This window comes from Phoenix dactylifera, chromosome 2 (assembly GCF_051530095.1).
Source record: "Phoenix dactylifera cultivar Ajwa chromosome 2, Ajwa_hap1_PhDact_Kaust_v1.1, whole genome shotgun sequence".
In the NCBI taxonomy this organism is placed as follows: Eukaryota; Viridiplantae; Streptophyta; class Magnoliopsida; order Arecales; family Arecaceae; genus Phoenix; species Phoenix dactylifera.
In genome coordinates this window covers 38,040,665-38,062,198 of record NC_143191.1, presented here as the reverse complement: position 1 = coordinate 38,062,198, position 21,534 = coordinate 38,040,665, and the positions used below count along the sequence as shown (strand labels likewise).

At 37.9% G+C, this 21,534-nt stretch overlaps 1 protein-coding gene across 2 annotated transcripts; it reads left to right on the top strand.

The window, feature by feature from the left end:
• The first annotated feature begins 59 nt into the window (after positions 1-59).
• Positions 60-13,624, top strand: LOC103695831 (SEC7-like guanine nucleotide exchange family protein). 2 transcript variants are annotated; one of them, XR_015975447.2, is made up of 12 exons: positions 106-1,262; positions 4,910-5,224; positions 5,421-5,751; positions 5,845-6,267; positions 6,355-6,647; positions 6,729-7,002; positions 8,015-8,520; positions 8,634-8,955; positions 9,128-9,476; positions 9,583-10,247; positions 11,086-11,257; positions 12,975-13,624. XR_015975447.2 is itself a non-coding variant. In XM_008777254.6 (11 exons), exons 1-11 carry the CDS (start codon positions 271-273, stop codon positions 13,584-13,586), a joined length of 5,082 nt encoding a protein of 1,693 aa, XP_008775476.2. In that variant the 5' UTR covers positions 60-270; the 3' UTR covers positions 13,587-13,624. The 2 variants fall into 2 exon arrangements, 1 of the variants encoding a protein (XP_008775476.2); XM_008777254.6 differs by lacking the exon at positions 11,086-11,257 and having other exon boundaries at positions 60-1,262.
• Positions 13,625-21,534: the final 7,910 nt, after the last annotated feature.

Genomic DNA, 21,534 nt, shown 5'->3' with positions numbered 1-21,534 from the left:
AGTCCAATAACGTGCGACCCAGGAACACTTTTAACTATCGTTCACCGCTTGTTTGTCACGGTCGTCTAGTCCTCAAATGACCAAAATGCCCCTTCCGCTCCCCTCGCTTCCCCAATCCCCATTTCATCTGGAAGAAGGGAGATCAGAGAATCCCTCCCTCTCTTCCCTCCACTTCCCATGGCTTCCTTCCCCTCCGATCTCAAACCCTAACCCTAACAAAATTCGGATCCAACGATTGCCGATCCGATCTGATCTCTTCTGGCGTCCGCCATGGCGTCTGCGCAGCCCCTGGGGGGCTCGTCTCGCGCCGGCCGCGTCCTTGGTCCCGGCCTCGACAAGATCATCAAGAACGCCGCCTGGAGGAAGCACTCCAACCTTGTCGCCGCCTGCAAGGCGGCACTCGACCGCCTCGATGCCGTCACCGACTCCGATGACTCTCTCGCCTCCCCCCTCCTCGGCCTCTCCACCTCCGACGCCGACACTGTCCTCCACCCCCTCGCCCTCGCCATCGACGCCGCCTCCGCCAAGGTTGCCGAGCCCGCTCTCGAATGCGCCCAGAAGCTCTTCTCCCACGGCCTCATCCGCGGCGAGATCGACCACCGATCCGAGGGCGACAACCACCACCTCCACGCCGCGTCCCGCCTCGTCGGATCCATCTGCGGGTGCGGCGGGCTTGGCGAGGACGCGATCGAGCTCGCCATGCTCCGCGTCCTCATCGCTGCTGTCCGGTCGCCTGTCGTGCTGATCCGCGGGGAGTGCCTGGCCCAGATCGTCAAGAGCTGCTACAACGTGTACCTCGGTAGCCAGAGCGGGGCCAATCAGCTGTGCGCCAAGCTGGTTCTGGCTCAGATCCTGGCCATCATGTACGCCCGGGTGGAGGTGGATGCGATGGAGGTCGGGGTTCGCACGGTGTCGATCGCTGATATGTTGGATCTCTCCGACAGGAACTTGAATGATTCGAGTCTGGTACACGCTGCACAGAATTTCATCAATGAGGCGATGGAAGGAAGCGAATCTGATGCGCTTCCACTAAAGGTACAGAAAACGGATAGGGAGGTGAATGGGGGAGTTGATTCAGGTGAATTGAGTAAAATTAGGGAGGATGGGCTGTTCCTGTTCAAGAACTTGTGCAAGCTTTCCATGAAGTTCTCGACACAGGAGAATCCAGAGGATCCTCTTTTGCTGAGGGGGAAAGTTTTGTCTTTGGAGCTGCTGAAGATGGTAATTGACAATGCTGGATCACTTTGGCGAACAAACGAGAGGCAAGTTTTTTTTTTTCTGGTCTTTTCGTTTTTCCTTCAAACTTTACTTAATTAATGATAGGTGATTTCATGTTAATCTGGTTTTTGGCTTTTATGATAAATGATCCATGTTAGACAACAAGAGCATTTCATTTTTTTTCCTTGAAATTTAGCGCAAGATGTTTGGAAATTCATGTTATGACTTCTTTCAACAAATTGGAAAAACACTGGATATGTAGTGTGATGCCTATGACCAAAGCTATGTGAAATATTAGGATACCTTTCTAAAATTTTGTAGCACAGTAGTACTTCCAATATTCGTGGAATAAAATGCTACATAATGAAATCATTGAAAAGTGATGTAATAATGGTTAATACAAGGAAGAAGGATTTTTTTTTTTTTTTTTTTGTTGAATAACCATAATGGCTTTCTTCTACAAAGGCCAACTTTTTAGGTTCTATATTTCATAAATAATTATTTCAAGGGAACTGCAAAATAAAGAGAAGCAAGTCATTCTTTGATTTGACCATTAGTAAAGCATAAGATAAATCATTAAGAGAGTTAAACTAATGCCTACTTAGAAAGGTTAACATCCAAGATGTTTATAGATAGCATGATAGAAATGCTGGAAGAGATAGCACCTAGTTTAAGGAGGGAAGAGAAGGTTAAGGAAGGAGAAAGGAGAAGGAAGTGGTGGCACTAATCCTAACATGGGAAACCTGATTCTCACCCTATATAAATTTCTAAGGATCAAAGCCAACCTTGCAACCAATACTTTATTTTTTGGAGGCGGTGATGGGGATGATAGAGTTCCAACTAGAGGCTCAAGGAGGAAGGAGGGGAAGTATAGGGAAGTAAGGTGGGGAGGGTTGCACATTGGTGAAGGTGTTATCCTCAACCCCAGGGGCCATGACAACAGATGTGGAGATGATGAAGAAGAGAGTTTTAAATGAGGGAAAGTTCAGGACAACATATGTGGAGATGGTGAAGAGGATAGTCTTATGAGAGTAGGGTGTTCAATTGCAAATTCATCACTATTGGAGTCTCCAACATTATAATTTGATTGAGTGGAGGCTAATATGGCACAAAGGCCAGTTTCTTTGGATGGGGATGGCACTGGAGTAGGAGGGAGGGGGCCGCCCATCTTCCTTGTGGTGGAGGAGAGGTCATGAGTGAGTAGTGAAGGACAAAGAGGGAGATTGAGTGAAACCGGTCTAGCTTGAGCATATCAGGTCTAATAGCTCGAGCATCCCATGCCAAAGTCTAGGTGATAGTTGGTGAGAGAGATGACAACTAACAATAATGAAGATGACATACAATAATAGTGGAGGTGCACATAGTTGACGGGGTTTTCCTTTTGTTCTTTTAGTAATTTCTGATCCATCCTTCTCCTCATTCTCTTTTCTTTGTCTTCTTTCTCTCTTGCAAAGTGGTTGTAGCGATGATTCATTGTACTCACCCTTATTACCTAGTACCAGGCAAGTCACACTGTATTAGCAAGGTACCATTACAGTATTGAGGTTTGATATAACAATGAGGTTGAACCAGCCTATACTAGGTGGGACCAATTGGTTCCACTTGTTTTCGTGTTGTACCAACCCTTACTGTTTGATTTCTTTAGTATTTTAAAATACGGTGCATACTACTGCATATGTGTCAACTTATGCATACATGGTCCTTTACTTGCATTGCATATATGTAGTATTATATGTGGTCATATTGCATATGGATTAAAAAGGTGATCCACTTAACATTTCGTTGCTGCATATATGGCCAATTTAGTATGCATACCTGAGCCTGCTTAGCATTTTGGAGCTACATATATAACCCACTCTTATGTATATGAAAGTGAAGCGGTTACAAGTTGATGGGTAAGTTTGATATGAATTTCAGGTGACTTTATACAGACATAATAGTGCTAAAATTTTGGTTATGCTATAATTATTGCTATTAGATATTAGGTAGTAAGCAATAAATACTAATTATTAGTTGTTATTATTATCAATATTTGCAAATATCCATCCATGAAAATAGTATCATTACTATTATTTTTCTTATATTTAATATATTATATTCATTTTTAGATAGTTAAAATAATAATCATGTATATACCCGCATATGCAGCCTGCATATTGCATATACATTAGGTCCTTTAATGGCCCGCATACAGATAGCTATTTTTTATAACATTGGTTTGGGCTACATCATGGCTAGACATGAGAAAAGGGTCTCCTGATCTTGTATTGGTAGGCAGAATATAATAGATTGTATTAGGTGTACCATACCATATTAATAAGGTACTAGTATGGTTCCCAATACTGTTACAACAATCTATGATTGCCACTATCATGACTATATGGGTGGTGGTTATCCTTGGTGTTATTGAGTGCGGTAATGATGGTTATTGCAGCAGGTACCACTGGTAGTTGTTGTTCCTGACAAAGGATAAGGGGAAAAAACTAAAGGAGAAGAGGGTTGAAAAATGAAAAGGAATTAGTAGAGGGGACTTATTCATAGGTTTTTCCTCCGAACTTTTATTTTTTTCTTGTTTTTTTTCGGTCATCTTCGGTGCTTTGACCATTAAGTGTCTGCGTAGTGCCTAGTACAAGATTGAAGGTAAGTGATTTTACACTTCAAGCAGAGTACGACAATTTTTCTTCTATTTTGTGTTATAACATGACTTATTTTCTCTGTGACCAGCCAACTTGAAACCATATTGGAATATATGTATATATATTTTCATTTATCCTTGTATGAAAGAAAGTATAGATATATATGCATACATATATCCACGTGTATGTATGCATGTGTATATATGTTGTATGCTTGTATTTCTGTAGAGACAAACAGACATCTCGAGTCAAGGAAGATAGTGCAGAGATGGTTCCAACGGGTTCAGCATATGCTTTAGAAGTAGGAGGTTAGTAAGGACAGGACCTTGGACTTTAGTTGAAGAGTATATGGAGAAGCCATCTGTATAACAATCAGTGTGAATATTGTGAAAAGTTTTAAAACATGCTAGCTAAAATTCAGAGCGCATAGCGTTGAATTTATAGATTTCATTATTTGAATCTGGAATGGATCTTTAGTGTTCTTTACAATTTTTCTTAGAAATGGAATCTGAGACCAAAGTCTTCTTAAAATTTCTATGCGCCACTAACTGACTGAACTGATCAAACATAACCAATTTCTTTCAAAAATAATGCATTTGATACCCCAGTAAGAACCTGAGATTGAAGGGCTGACCAAAGCAGCACACCAAGTGAAAATGGAACCAAATCCAGTGAACGTTCGCACTTCGCAGACCTGAAGGAAACCAGCTACCTATGTGAAGGAGACTTGAGGACTGATGCTTCTATGCAGCTATAGATTTTCACTTATATTTTGCATTAGCTACAGTTTGCCATGCTTTAATTCTATAATTCTGTTCTTTATTATTATTATCATTTTTTTCCAGAAACAGGCAAAGCAGTACCTGCTAGAGGGAAAAAAAGGAATGGTGAAATTAACAATAAGAAAGAAAATGTTTTTGCTATCACAATATTGAAGAAGAGAACAGAGTCTGTAACACAAACATGTTGTGAACTTTTACCATGTCTTTATCAGTGTTATCTATCATTGTTATTACTTTGATTATGATATTGGTACGTATCTTTGCTTTATACAGGTTTCTTGGGACGATCAAGCAGTACCTCTGCTTATCATTGTTGAAGAATAGCGCTTTATCTGTGATGAGTATCTTTCAGCTTCTATGTTCGATTTTCTTGGGCTTGTTAAGGTTTAGATCTGGGCTGAAAGAGGAAATTGGAATTTTCTTTCCTATGCTTGTCCTACGCATTCTTGAAAATGTGCTTCAGCCTAGTTTCTTGCAAAAAATGACAGTTCTCAACCTGTTGGAAAAGATCTGTCAGGATCCACAGATGATTATTGATATTTTTGTGAACTATGACTGTGACGTGGATGCACCAAACATTTTTGAGAGGTACACTTTCATTCGCAATTAATGTTTCCCTTTACCTTCTTCTACATGGAAAAACACATCTATGCTGCCCCTTAGGCAGAACAAATTAAGTAGAGTATTTTCTTTACTGAACGTTTTTACATTTTTGAGCATCATCTTTGCTTCAGTTTTTATTAAAATGTATTAAAACACTTTTAATTCCATCAGACTTTTGCAGGATTGTCAATGGTCTTCTGAAGACTGCTCTAGGTGTGCCTTCTGGATCTGTAACAACATTGTCCCCAGCACAGGATAATACGTTTCGCATTGAGTCAGTCAAGTGCCTAGCTGGTATCATAAAGTCAATGGGTGCATGGTTGGATCAGCAATTGAGAATTGAAGATTTTTCTCCAAGAAGTGCTGAAACTGATTATTCGATAGAAAATAGTAGCTCATTCACTGGAGAAGAAGGAAATGGATTTGACTATGAGCTGCATTCTGATACCAATTCTGAATTATCAGATGCTACCACATTGGAGCAACGACGGGCTTATAAAATAGAATTTCAGGTGAAAGTAATTTTTTGTATTCCACTTGACATTCTATGTTATTATTTACAATAACCCATGGCATTGTGATGATGACTGCATTGGTCATTGCAGAAGGGTATCTCGCTATTCAATAGGAAACCTTCGAAAGGTATTGAATTTCTGATTAACACCAAGAAGATAGGTGCTGCTCCGGAGGATGTAGTTTCATTCCTGAAAAACACCACTGGGTTGAATCAAACAATTATTGGTGACTATTTGGGTGAAAGGGAGGAGTTCCCTTTGAAAGTTATGCATGCATATGTGGATTCATTTGATTTTGAACGTATGGATTTTGGTGAAGCCATTAGGTTTTTCTTACGGGGCTTTAGGTTGCCTGGTGAAGCACAGAAAATTGATCGCATCATGGAGAAGTTCGCAGAACGCTACTGCATATGCAACCCTAGTTCTTTTACCAGTGCAGATACTGCATATGTTCTTGCTTATTCTGTGATATTGCTAAATACAGATGCACACAACAACATGGTCAAAGACAAGGTGTGTTCAAAAATGTTATTTTTATTAAATTCTAGAACAGTAAAAACTAAATGGTTATATCCTCTTCTTTTTTTTTGGGGGGTGCAGATGTCTAAAACTGATTTCATTCGCAATAATCGAGGAATAGATGATGGAAAGGATTTACCAGAAGATTATTTGGGTTCCTTGTATGATCAAATAGTGAAACATGAAATAAAAATGAATGCTGATTCCTCAGCTCCACAGAACAAGCAGATAAGCAGTATCAATAAGCTTTTGGGCTTGGACAGTATTTTCAGCTTAATCAATTGGAAGCAATCAGAAGAAAAGGCTTTAGGTGCAAATGACTTACTCATTAAGAATATCCAGGAGAAATTTAAAGCAAAGAGTGGGAAGTCAGAGTAAGATTAATTTAGATAAATGCTTAAGAGGATGAATTTAATGCTACTTTGATTATGAATTCACTTTTGTTGGTAATGCAGGTCTGTGTTCTATGCTGTCAGTGATACAGCTATTCTGAGATTTATGATGGAGGTTTGCTGGGCCCCAATGATGGCTGCTTTCAGTGTGACACTAGACCAAAGTGACAATAAGGCTGCTACATCTCATTGTTTGCAGGGTTTCCGATATGCTGTGCATGTCACCTCAGTAATGTGTATGCAAACGCAGAGAGATGCTTTTGTTACATCTGTAGCCAAATTTACATACCTTCACTCTGCTGCTGACATGAAGCAGAAGAATGTTGATGCTGTGAAGGTGACCATTCACAAGGATATTTCTTTTATTTTTAAGTAGTATTATAAATTAACCAACTTTGATGGAGAAGCACACAAAGCACGCCTTCATTATTTTCTAGCATGATAATGAGGCTGCGGTAGATTGACTTTTCTGAAGGATAGGAGCCTTATGGTTACTCAGGCATTAGACTTTTTTCTTGATTAGTTTTGTTATTCTCGTTGCCTAACATAAAAAACTTCTGAGTTCTGAACCTTATCTATTGGAGTGACGAGAGCCTTTTCTTTACTTGCTTATCAATTTACTTGATACGAGCTTGTCTATTACAACACTATGAAGTGACAAGGAATGACTATGAATCATTTTCTCAATATTAGATGTTACTTACACAAGGAATAGGTACTGACTGTATTGGTGTTCCGTAACATTTGATTCTTCAGTATTCAAAATCTGAGCATGCTTACAATTATGTAAGATGAAAATATGTAAAAATGAAAGATATCCAATTACATTATAATACATTCACTGCCACATTGATTTGACTATTTAATGGCACCTTGTTAGAAATTTGCCTTATTTCATTATGTGATTACAAGAAGTAAATGCTATCCTCACTGTGTATATATTAAAAACTCATTACTTTCATTAAAGTATTTGATGATATGACACTCTAAAATGTTTTGCTGTCTTGATACTGTTGGCTGATTGCGGCTGTTTAGCCTCAATATTTTCGCCATCTGTGGAATGGAATTGTGAGCTTTGGTAACGAGACTTGTTTACTATTACTGACACTTGTTTACTGCATAGCTGCAGATGTTATATTGAATTTGGTAGGATTAAATGTGGCATCAGTATTATTTCTTATTATGATGTTGAGGTTGTTCAAGCTCTTCTTTTCTGGTTTGAGATTATGGATCTTCCATTGTGACTTTTGAACTGCATGCATAATGCTGAAACCAAGTGGAACTTGCTGATGTTTCATGCAAATATGATTCTATAATTGTATATCTTACCCATTTTGGTCTGTTAACAGGCTATAATATCGATAGCCATTGAAGATGGTAATTATTTACAAGAAGCATGGGAGCATGTATTGATGTGTCTTTCACGATTTGAACATTTACACCTGCTGGGAGAGGGTGCTCCTCTTGATGCTTCATTCTTTACAGTATCTCTCATGGAGTCAGAGGAAAAGTCACAGAAGTCTCCTACCATTCCACCCTCAAAGAGAAAAGGAAATGCCCTTCAAAATCCAGCTGTAATGGCTGTTGTCCGAGGGGGTTCTTATGATAGTGCATCAGTTGGAGTTAATGCTTCAGCATTGGTTACTCAAGAACAGATTAATAATTTTATTTCAAATTTAAATTTACTGGACCAGATTGGAAGTTTCGAGCTAAACCACATATTTGCTCATAGCCAGAGATTGAATGGTGATGCAATAGTAGCTTTTGTAAAGGCTCTTTGCAAGGTTTCTATCGCAGAATTGCAGTCTCCTACAAATCCTCGTGTTTTCAGCCTTACAAAAATTGTAGAAATTGCGTAAGACTGGTTTCTGAACTTGCCTTGGGAATGTATCTTTCGAGTTCACTATTTCTTGTAAAACAATAATGCAACATATTAAGTTTACTAAATGCTTTGTTCTTTATGTGCAGGCATTATAATATGAACCGCATTCGATTGGTGTGGTCTCGCATGTGGAGTGTTTTGTCTGACTTTTTTGTCTCAGTTGGGTTGTCTGAAAATCTTTCAGTTGCAATATTTGTGATGGATTCATTGCGACAGTTGGCTATGAAGTTTCTGGAGAGAGAAGAATTGGCAAATTATAACTTTCAGAATGAATTCTTGAGACCTTTTGTGGTTGTTATGCAGAAAAGCAGTTCTTCAGAAATCAGGGAACTAATTGTTCGATGTATTTCCCAGATGGTTTTGAGTCGCGTAAATAATGTAAAATCTGGCTGGAAAAGTGTTTTTACGGTATGTTTTGCTCTTCTTTGTCATATTGGCAATTTAACATCTTTTGTTTTCTCAGAGTTATTTGTGCAAATGTTGAACATAAGTGAGAGCTCATGCAGCAGTGAACTTTGTGTTCTCATTGTCCATTTTGCTCATGTATGCCTGAAACTTATAGCTGCTCTTCATATTCCAGGTTTTTACCACTGCTGCTGCCGATGAACGTAAAAATATTGTTCTATTAGCTTTTGAGACGATGGAGAAAATAGTTCGTGACTACTTTCCCTATATAACTGAGACAGAGACCACAACATTCACTGACTGTGTTAAGTGTCTCATCACATTCACGCACAGCAGATTCAATAGCGATGCCAGCCTTAATGCTATTGCATTTCTTCGGTTCTGTGCTGTTAAACTTGCAGAAGGAGGATTAGTCTGCTATGATAAGAACACCGAGTGCCATCCAGAAAACAGAAATCCTTCAGATGGAAATAACTTTTCTGAGAAAGATGACCATGTTTACTTTTGGGTCCCTTTGCTTGCTGGTATTGTCATTTATCAAGGCTTAAATTTCTTGTGCTTTGTATCTCTTTTAAAATTTAAAATTATATCTTCATTTATGATGTTAACTTTTCTCCACATGAATTTCAGGTTTATCAAAATTGACGTCTGATCCGAGGCCTACAATTAGAAAAGGTGCTTTAGAAGTACTCTTTGACATTTTGAAGGACCATGGGCACCTCTTCTCGTGCACTTTTTGGAACAGTATCTTCAAATCTGTCATTTATCCTGTATTTAGCAATGCACGCAGCATACTTGATGGTCAGGTCTCTCCAATGCATAACTCTGAAATCCTTGAGGAAGATTCCTGGAGTCCAGAAACTGATGCCGTGGCAGCACAGTGTTTAGTGGACTTATTTGTTAAGTTTTTTGATGATGTGCGTTCACAACTAGCAATGGTTGCAGCTATTCTCACAAGTTTTGTGAAAAGTTCCTATCCACAATTAGCCAGCATAGGTGCGGCTGCTTTACTGCATTTGACAGGACACCTTGGAAGCAAACTCTCAGACACAGAATGGAAGGAGATTCTGTTGCATTTAAAAGAAGCAGCTACTCTGTTATTGCCTGTATTTTCAAGAATTGTCAGAATAATGCAAAATATTGAAATTTCAGATAAAACTCAAGCTTATTCTGATGCTGAACAGTATTCAGATCATGAATTTGTTAACGATGAGGAGGATGCTAATATGGAGACCGCATCTTATGTAGCTGTAAGACTGAAGAGTCACATAGCTGTGCAGCTTATGGTTGTACAGGTACTTTGAGCATTCTCCTTTTAGCAGCAAAGTTATTTCTAGAAGCTTTTCCTCAGTGCCACAAGCATTTCTTTGTGATTTGATCCATGATATCTTGATGCATGCTTTAAATGCTATAAATTTGCAAGTACAGTTACTTCCATTTTGTAGCTTGAAGCTGGTCCCATCTTTTATCCTTTTGCTTCAGTTGTTGGGTCTTACATGCAATATATCAGAAGTTTCAATTTCAGCATATGAAACTGTTGAACTAAAATATTCTGACCCTTTGAAGTACATATCATTTATATTTATTAGCTACCTGATGATCAGATCAATATCAGTCATTGATGGACTCAAAAGTTATAGCAGTTGAAGTTTAATATCCAAGTAAGAAGTTGTAATGATAATGATACTGGGCTGAAACAATTTTACAAGGAATGTTCAGGTAATCCCATTTTGGGAGTTCAGATGGTGTGCAGGTGCTAAGTATGTGAGAAATATTTGGCCATATTCTTTACATATATTGAGAGAAAGCATGTTACTTTAGCACTTGTGCTACACAATGGAATGCTGATGAAGTAGAATTCAGTGTAGTTGGTTTTAATGTTGCTAATTGCCCCTGTTTTCTTTTTGTGTTGACATGATTAACATTAGGTCCCACTTTATTCAAATGTTAAATGATTGTGGTATAAAGAGAATTAGTTTTCCATGTTACTTATTCAATCCACTAACAAGACCATGCTTTCTTTTGAGAGTGAACTTCATATTATGTATGCAAAAAGCACTTGAAGATGCTTCAAGTGACATTCTGCTTTCAGAAACAAGTAAATCTTTGTTGATGATATGAATGATTCAACAGAAGTTAGTGATCTTGCTAAAGCTACAAGTTAGTGGAACTATATTGTTCTCTATTGGTTCTTTTAAAGCAATTCCATGCTGAAGTGTTCAAAGGAGATTAGTGGCTGAAAGAGGAGTTTATACTCCACTGGAAGATGTTAATGAGCTAAAAGTGGATGGCCTTTGTTATTGAGGTGCTCAATCTTCTTATTCCTTGCAATGAGTCAAATCACTTAACCTATGATCCTTCAATAAGTCCTTATGAAATTTTATGAACAGAGGTGTATATATGTGTTTTTTATATGCTTGTGATTTTTTATTCGTAACCTAGTAATGGTTGTTATATTTTATACAATAAATATTACTAGTTGATGATTGGGTATATAAATAACCAGCTAAGGTGAAAGTAGTTTGATGAGAATTGCATTTTGATGACTAAGAAAGAGCTATGTTTGAACAAAAACTGGGTACCTGAACTCTTAAAAACGCCTGCACTTGACACTTTGACATGGGCATGGGCATGACACCTTTCATGGGTCTGCAAAGAATGGAATTCTTAGATATTAGACTGTTCCAACAATAGTTATTAAAACCGGACTGGAGACTGACCCAGTCAAGGGGTTGGGTCGCTGGTCACTGGTTTGACCACTGGGTTAATCAGTCAAACCGGTTTTGCATTAAAGTGTATCCAAAATTTTAAAATTAATAAAAATTATTATAATGTAAGAATATATATATATATGTATATATATATGATATATATGTTTAATTTGAATTTTGCTCTTTGGATCACATTGATCAACATCCTTCACTACACTTCAGTTGTATCATAAATATAAAGTCACGAATCATCTATTTTTAAGAATTGTAAGAATAATTATATATAATGTAGAATTAACTGGTATATTTTAATTATAACAAATAGTAACATTTTAAAAATACCTAAAAAATTGAAATGAAGTGTATGTACTATGTACTTTTCATTGTTCTACCAAAACAAAAGAAATTGACTGTTGAAATATTATACCTGCTTGAAATACTCATTTAATTATATTTCTTAATGAATCCTAAAGAAACACCAAAATGATCCTCGATGGTTGAGATGTTAGCGTTACTCTAAATTGATGGGGGTTCAGCTCTCCTATTACACTGTATTTTTGGAAGAATTTTTTAGAGTGATTTAAACTGGGGTTCCAAATTCACCAGAGTTTTTGCAGTCTGGCAGGTTCGATCCAGTTTTCACTGGGTTAAATGCAGATCTGGTCCGATTGCATAATCGGACCAGATAGAGTGCCAGTTTTCCTGTCCAACCGGCCCATCAGATCTGGGCATAATGACTATGGTTCCAACACTACATGCATCCCTACCTGTTACTCATTCTAGTGTTTTTGTAATGCAGGATCTAAAAAGGAAGCTGAATTGGTATTTCATTTGGATAACAATCAGAAAAGGGGTGAATAGCCTTAATAAATGATGCACACATGTTTAAGGAGCCATGGATTACTTATTTGGCCCCTAGCCCCTTGTATCAATGTAATATTTGGAATTTACTGAGATTGAAGGATCTCAAACAACCAAATAAAGCTGCATTTAGAACAAATAGGAGACTACGCTTGACAATCCTCCACCTCCACCACTTTTTGAAAAAGAAAAAGGCAACATGAAGCCAATTACAATAACCAGAAGGATACAATGCATGGTTGAAGAAACATCTATCAGACTTTAAATTGTCTTAGATATGATACATGATATGGAACTGACTGAGTTTGTTTATATATAAATGATGCACAAATTTCGTTCTTTTTTCTTGAGCTTTTATATTCAATTTCTTGTACTTTCAGCTATTTCATTGGAGATTTTGATCTGCAACTACCTTTTCTTTTCTGTTCTGTTCTTTTCTTGTTTTAACAGGCTGTTATGAAGTTGTATGAGGTACATCATAGAAGCTTTTCACCAGCCCATATTAATATTCTTTTGGAGATACTCTCATCAATTTCATCACATGCAAGTGAAGTGCATTCAGAAACTGCCCTACAGCTGAAATTACAGAAAGCATGTTCCCTCTTGGAGATTTCTGAACCCCCGGTGGTTCACTTTGAGAATGAATCTTACCAGAACTACCTCAAGTTCCTGCAAAGTCTACTAAATGATAAGCCATCTCTGTCAGAAGAGTTGCGCGTAGTTTCCCAAATAGTGGCAGTTTGTCAGAGAATATTACAGATATACTTAAATTGTGCTGGATACCAACCAAAGCACCAGAATCCAAGCAACGGTCCATCTTTACGCTGGATACTTCCTTTAGGTTCAGCCAGGAAAGAGGAATTGGCTGCTAGGACTAACTTGGCTGTGTTGGCTCTGCGGGTGTTGAGCAGCTTGGAGAGAAATTCATTCAAAAGAAACTTGGAATGCTTTTTCCCTTTATTAGTTAATCTTATTCGTTGTGAACATGTCTCTGGAGAAGTACAGCAAGTGCTATCAGATATATTTCAGTCATCAATAGGGCCATTAATATTGACTTTGTGATATTTATGCTAATATATATTTCATTCTTTTCCCCCTTATAGTATTGTTTTTTGACACCCTGCTGGTCAAGATATGCAAGATCTGATCTTGTTATTGTAGATTATGCTGAGGTTTAGCGTAAATATTCTGAAAGTAAGGCAGTAGCCCATCTCGGATTCTAGTTGGAATTGACTTTCTTGTTTTATAAATCTAATCCTGCTGGGAGATTGAACTAAATCATTCAATTGGCTGCAGTTTCTAAACTTACATTCAGGGCCTGCCTGAGCATAAATTAACTGGTTGGTGATCAATTGGGAGTTTTATCCATATTTTGGACTTTGGTGTTAGTAATTCTCCTCGCGAGTGTATGAAGTAAAAGAGTCTGTGCCTTGCATGCTTCTCCTTGTACAAAGGCTTCTTTCTGCCATCCAGAGCCTATCGGATAGGTTGAACAGCTGATCCTGGGCTTGTTATCAATTTCATAACCTTCCAGGCTTACTGCCCTTGGTTGATTGTCATCTTTTTCCACTGTTTCAGGTAGCCTTGATAGTGACAGCATGTCCAGATTCGAGCAGTGCTACAGTAACCCAAGAATCCACGTTCAAACTGTTAGAAGGCCGATGTGTTGCTTCTTCATTGTTCTGTTAACTAGTGAGTTGTATGGTTCTAGGTACGTACAGGCGGTCAGTGGGCAATCATGTGTGAGATTTCCATGTTACTTCAACATTTTTTTTTTCCAGATTTTTAGGAACATTTTTATTGGATAAACGGTGGATTGACTCATGTTTGGTGTCTGTAAGGAGGGAAGTTACTGTTACTTGCTGTGGACGCATGAAGCGAAGGACTGGGGAATCACTCTGTAACTAAAATCTTGTTTATTTCAATTTCCCAGCTGACAATTGCTCAGAAGAGAGACGAGTTCAACAGCAGCAAATTTCAATGTGAGGCTATCGAAGACCACAAATCCATCATAGCATAACAGGAAAAGCCTGGGGACCCATTATATGACATAAAAGGAAAAGATGCATTGTATGCAGGATTTAGCAGCACAAGAGGATTTAGTGCAGCACTTTGTATCGAATGGTAGACATGAAACGCGAGGGTGCCTCCCGATGGGATTTACGTAGTCCCTGTTCTCTTGAAAGAAATTAGCCCAGTTCAGGCTTTTTTTCAGGGATCTGTCGATTTTAAGGTAACACTTTTTGAAGACATTGCCGGCCCGGTCAAGCTAAGACGTTAATTTTGTTTTCGGATGGATTCAATATGTGCTTGCTAGTTTGTACGTGGAGTCACTTTCCATTAATAAAAGTAAAATGGAGTGATAAGTTGGTACTGAATGGGAAGGGGGTAGTGATGTTTTGTACAACCCGACTAGAGAACCCTGCAGCCAAGGTTGCGTGTTCTATTTGTGTGCAGACATTTGGTTTCTAGAAAAGTTGAAGGCGCCGGCTAAATTTGGTTATTAGTCTAAAGCTTTGCTGGTTGCTTGACTTTTCTCAAGCGATGCACAAAATAAGATCCCTCCTGGTGCCTCATGATGATTATTGTAAAGAAAAATGACCAGCATTTTCCCTTACTAAGCTGCACAGCCCATGGTCATCAGAAACTTCGTGGCACTCTTTTGTGCAGATCCACATACTCACTATTCCTTTCTTTCCTTTTTCTTTTTTTTTTTTTTGAGAAATCACTGTCTTTATGTGCAAATGCTTGCTTTGAGCCTACTCGAAGTAAATCTACTGATAACAGCATGCAGACCCTCAAAAGGATGATAATTAGGGTGCCACTTGGCTGAATCATGTAAGGCCTGGCTCATCTAGGCTGGCCTAAACCCATGTCAACCAAGTTCGTAGGCTGGCGCACGTGTTGGACGACGAGAGACTCTTGATGGGAGTTGGACTCTCCATGACTTCTGGTGGAAGGCGAAGTCCTCGGAAAACCTTGGCCTCCATCTTTATTTGAATGCACCCTGACCCCCCACCCCTCCCTTTTGTTTTGGTGCATCGGCTGCTCAAACAGCTCTAACATGAACACAACTAGCTATATCAGAAGCAAAAAGACTACACAAAGCAGAAGAAAATGAAGACTGCAGAGTCCAAAAAAATTCTTCCGAATTGTGAGCAGCAAACAAGGCAATCCAATCAGCAACTTGGTTTGCCTTTCGAAGGACATGCCTGACTTGGATAGCTCAGCACTCTCGTAACATCCGTCGCACATTGCCCAGGAGTGGGTGCTCCACCTCCTCTCGCATCTTCTCTCAAAGACGCGCGATCAATGAGGCTGAGTTTCTCTCCAGAATGATACAGCCAGCTTGCAGAATATATCGTGCATAGGTAAGCCCCTCCCATGCAGCCTTAAGCCTGCAGAATAACCCCCCACCCCCTTCGAGGTACCACTCCATCACTGCCCCTTTTCTCTTTCATTGAGCCACCATTTTCCTTGCCATGCCACCCTCCTCGAGGTCTAGCCGGAGCCAGATAATGGCATCGCCAGCTTCCTCAACTTGTCCTTTCATCACACTACTGCTGCCGGCCGGAATCTCTTCAGGAGATTGTCCGATCTCGCTGACACCCACCTCCCCTGTTCTCTTGTATTGTCCCCCGTTTTGGTTATCTTGGTCGTGTTTCAAAGCCGAGGACTTTGCGGAATCTCTGACCGAGCACGACCCTTCGGGACCGAGGTTGGAGCCGCAACTGCCAAGCAAGTTAAGGCTTGAATTGGCATGGCCTCTTGAATTCCCTATCACCGACGTGTGGTTTCCTCATTCTTTAGTATCGGTTGCTCATTGCCGCCCATTGTCACCATTGACCACCGCTCTCCGACGGCTGCGCACCACCGTCACGCCCTTCCCCTCTTCTTCTTTTTCTATTATGAGAGAACCATGAAGGCCCTTCCCCTTCTCCATGTACCAGGCTCTCTCTTTCTCTCCCTCAACTCTCCTCACATTCTCTTCCTACATGTTTCAATAGACCCCAATGGACGGCCTCATACTCTCTCCGTGGACCCCAGGTTGACTCCAGCGGAGTGTCTATCATATCAACCTTCATCAGGCATCCCCAACCTCCTAACCTACCTGCTTGACACTGTTATATTGGCGGCCTTATCTCACTTTCTCTCATATTTTTCTATACTTGATTGTAATCAGCCTATAATTTTTTCTGATTATTGGTCTCAGCTTTGTAGAAGTGTAATCATCCAGACAAGAAAACATCCAGCAGCAAGAGATTTTACACTTTAGTCTTTAAGTCGAGGAAAATCCTATCTCTTTATTTATTTTAATTTTGAATTAGGGTAGGATAAGAAAATCTAGTGTTAAAGGAAACTGGGATATTGAGACTTCAAAATTAGAAAACTAAAAATTAATTAATTAATATTGCTGGTGGTTGACCAAAAACAAATTGGTTCTATATTGATGTCAAATTAATTAGACATACTAGGTGTCCACTCGAACTGATAAACACGTTATCTAAATTTTGTCGTTGATAGAGAAAAATTTTTGTACACAATTACCTACACAATCATAGATATTTTATAGATATATGCATTATATACTAACAATTAAGAAAAATAATTTGTAAGGATTCTTTTTGCATGCTTCCTTAAATTAATTTGTATTTTGATATATGTATGCATATTATAGAAGGTAAATTGTGCAGAGAAACTGATAATATTATTGCATTCTTTTAGTAGATGTATAACATTAACATAATTGAGACTTGCATAACTTAATTATTGGGTGCGGTGCTTTGAATTAACCATGTTATTAACAATTGCCTCATCAACAACAGGAAACATGATTGTGGTTAGTCTAAAAACCGAAAATAAAATATTTGATTTGTGCAAGTGAACTGCTTGGATGAGTGTAGACTCTAAGCTATGGAACGTTGTCAACTACCCTATCATAGGCAAGAAACGTGATCAGGGTCACCCTAAAGATGAAAAGATATCCGTTGTCGCATCCGGGTTGGGTTTATTAGAAAATGACAAATAAGTTATTTGAAATCACTATGGAATAAAATAACTATTGATGATATATGATGTATCATTTTGAAGAGAATGATTATGTAGATAATATATGATGCATTTATGTGTATCAGTTTGTTTAGACAATAATTATAAGGTAGTTGGAATGTGATTTCATCATAAATACATGTATTTGATTTTAATACATCCTTTCTAAGCTGTTGGCTCTTACTATTTTGTTATTTATTTTCAAAGGTGTAGAAGGCTTAGTACTTGATAGTTTGGGAATTGTAGTCTAGCAAAAGAGTAACCAGCACATCTCTAATACTCAATGATTAAAGTACATGGTTGATTTATTTATTTATTTTTTTTGTAAGGAAAAATTGCAAAGACACCCTCTCAACTTTGGGCCAATCTCAAAGACATCTCATCAATTCTAAAAAGTTTCAAATGGGTTTCTCACGTTTGCAAACCGTTCCAAATTGGTTCTTTGACTTTCTCGACATTAGTCTGCCATTTCAATTGATGAAAATGCCCTCCTTCTCTTTTAGCATATTCCAACATTAAGATATGTGCAGATGGATGAATAATCCAAATCATCCACATAGTCAATTTGAGATCTGTGTGGCGAATAAATATTCGGATCATTCATGCAGTTGATTTGAAATCTGTACAAATGGATGAATAATTGGATTGTTCAAGATATGTGCATATGGATGAATAATCCAATCATCCATTAATTGTTTAGAGATCTATGTAGGCAGATGAATATTTGGATTATTCATCACATAGATCTCAAAGTGCTCCAAGCTCCTTTATACATCCACTTGCATAGATCTCAAAGCGACCAGTACATGACTAGGATAATCCATCTACTTGCATAGATCTCAAAGTAACTTATGTATGATCTAAATTATCAATGCACCAGCAAGTCTCAAAATAATGCATAGATGATCAAGATTATTGATCCTTCTACAGAGATCTCAAAGCGATTAGTGGATGATCAGGATTATTCATCCATCTGCATAGATGTTAAAGCAATCATGGATGATCCAAATATTCATCTGCATGCACAGATCTCAAAGCAATCGTATATGATCCAAATATTCATCTGCCTGCACAGATGTCAAAGCCATCACGGATGATCCAAATTTTCATCCACCTATACAAATCTCAAAACCACCATAGATGATCGAAATATTCATCTGTTGCACAGATCTCAAAGTGATCAGCGAATGACTAGGATTATTCGTCCGCTGGCATAAATTCAAAGCAATCATAGATCATCCAGATATTCATCTACTTGCATAGATCTCAAAGCAACCATGGATGATCCATTAATAGCTTCGAGATCTATGCAAATGGATAGACATTTGGACTATTCGTAGTTGCTTTGAGATCTATGCAAGTGAATGAATATTTGGATAATTTACGATTGCTTTGGTATCTGAGCATGTGAATGATTATGTAGATAATATATGATGCATTTATGTGTATCGGTTTGTTTAGACAATAATTATAAGGTAGTTGGAATGTGATTTCATCATAAATACATGTATTTGATTTTAATACATCCTTTCTAAGCTGTTGGTTCTTAATATTTTGTTATTTATTTTCAAAGGTGTAGAATGCTTAGTACTTGATAGTTTGGGAATTCTAGTCTAGCAAAAGAGTAACCAGCACATCTCTAATACCCAATGATTAATTAAACTACATGGTTGATTTATTTTATTTTTTTGTTAGGAAAAATTGCAAAGACACCCTCTCAACTTTGGGCCAATCTTAAAGACATCTCATCGATTCTAAAAAGTTTCAAATGGGTTTCTTACGTTTGCAAACCATTCCAAATTGGTTCTTTGACTTTTTGACCATCAGACGACATTAGTCTGCCATTTCAATTGATGAAAATGCCCTTCTTCTCTTTTAGACTATTTCAACATTAAGATCTGTGCAGATGGATGAATAATCCAAATCATCCACATAGTCACTTTGAGATCTGTGTAGGCGAATAATATTCGGATCATTCATGCAGTTGATTTGAAATATGTACAAATGGATGAATAATTGGATTGTTCAAGATATGTGCATATGGATGAATAATCCGATCATCTATTAATTGTTTAGAGATCTATGTAGGCAGTCTCAAAATAATGCATAGATGATCAAGATTATTGATCCTTCTACCGAGATCTCAAAGCGATTAGTGGATGATCAGGATTATTCATCCATCTGCATAGATGTTAAAGCAATCATGGATGATCCAAATATTCATCTGCATGCACAGATCTCAAAGCAATCGTATATGATCCAAATATTCATCTGCCTGCACAGATGTCAAAGCCATCACGGATGATCCAAATTTTCATCCACCTATACAAATCTCGAAACCACCATAGATGATCGAAATATTCATCTGTTGCACAGATCTCAAAGTGATCAGCGAATGACTAGGATTATTCATCCGCTGGCATAAATTCAAAGCAATCATAGATCATCCAGATATTCATCTACTTGCATAGATCTCAAAGCAACCATGGATGATCCATTAATAGCTTCGAGATCTATGCAGACGGATAGACATTTGGACTATTCGTAGTTGCTTTGAGATCTGTGCAAGTGAATGAATATTTGGATAATTTGCGATTGCTTTGGTATCTGAGCATGTGAATGATTATGTAGATAATATATGATGCATTTATGTGTATCAGTTTGTTTAGACAATAATTATAAGGTAGTTGGAATGTAATTTCATCATAAATACATGTATTTGATTTTAATACATCCTTTCTAAGCTGTTGGTTCTTAATATTTTGTTATTTATTTTCAAAGGTGTAGAATGCTTAGTACTTGATAGTTTGGGAATTCTAGTCTAGCAAAAGAGTAACCAGCACATCTCTAATACCCAATGATTAATTAAACTACATGGTTGATTTATTTTATTTTTTTGTTAGGAAAAATTGCAAAGACACCCTCTCAACTTTGGGCCAATCTTAAAGACATCTCATCGATTCTAAAAAGTTTCAAATGGGTTTCTCACGTTTGCAAACCATTCCAAATTGGGTCTTTGACCTTTTGACCATCAGACGACATTAGTCTGCCATTTCAATTGATGAAAATGCCCTTCTTCTCTTTTAGACTATTTCAACATTAAGATCTGTGCAGATGGATGAATAATCCAAATCATCCACATAGTCACTTTGAGATCTGTGTAGGCGAATAATATTGGGATCATTCATGCAGTTGATTTGAAATATGTACAAATGGATGAATAATTGGATTGTTCAAGATATGTGCATATGGATGAATAATCCGATCATCTATTAATTGTTTAGAGATCTATGTAGGCAGTCTCAAAATAATGCATAGATGATCAAGATTATTGATCCTTCTACAGAGATCTCAAAGCGATTAGTGGATGATCAGGATTATTCATCCATCTGCATAGATGTTAAAGCAATCATGGATGATCCAAATATTCATCTGCCTGCACAGATGTCAAAGCCATCACGGATGATCCAAATTTTCATCCACCTATACAAATCTCAAAACCACCATAGATGATCGAAATATTCATCTGTTGCACAGATCTCAAAGTGATCAGCGAATGACTAGGATTATTCATCCGCTGGCATAAATTCAAAGCAATCATAGATCATCCAGATATTCATCTACTTGCATAGATCTCAAAGCAACCATGGATGATCCATTAATAGCTTCGAGATCTATGCAGACGGATAGACATTTGGACTATTTGTAGTTGCTTTGAGATCTGTGCAAGTGAATGAATATTTGGATAATTTGCGATTGCTTTGGTATCTGAGCATGTGAATGATTATGTAGATAATATATGATGCATTTATGTGTATCAGTTTGTTTAGACAATAATTATAAGGTAGTTGGAATGTAATTTCATCATAAATACATGTATTTGATTTTAATACATCCTTTCTAAGCTGTTGGTTCTTAATATTTTGTTATTTATTTTCAAAGGTGTAGAATGCTTAGTACT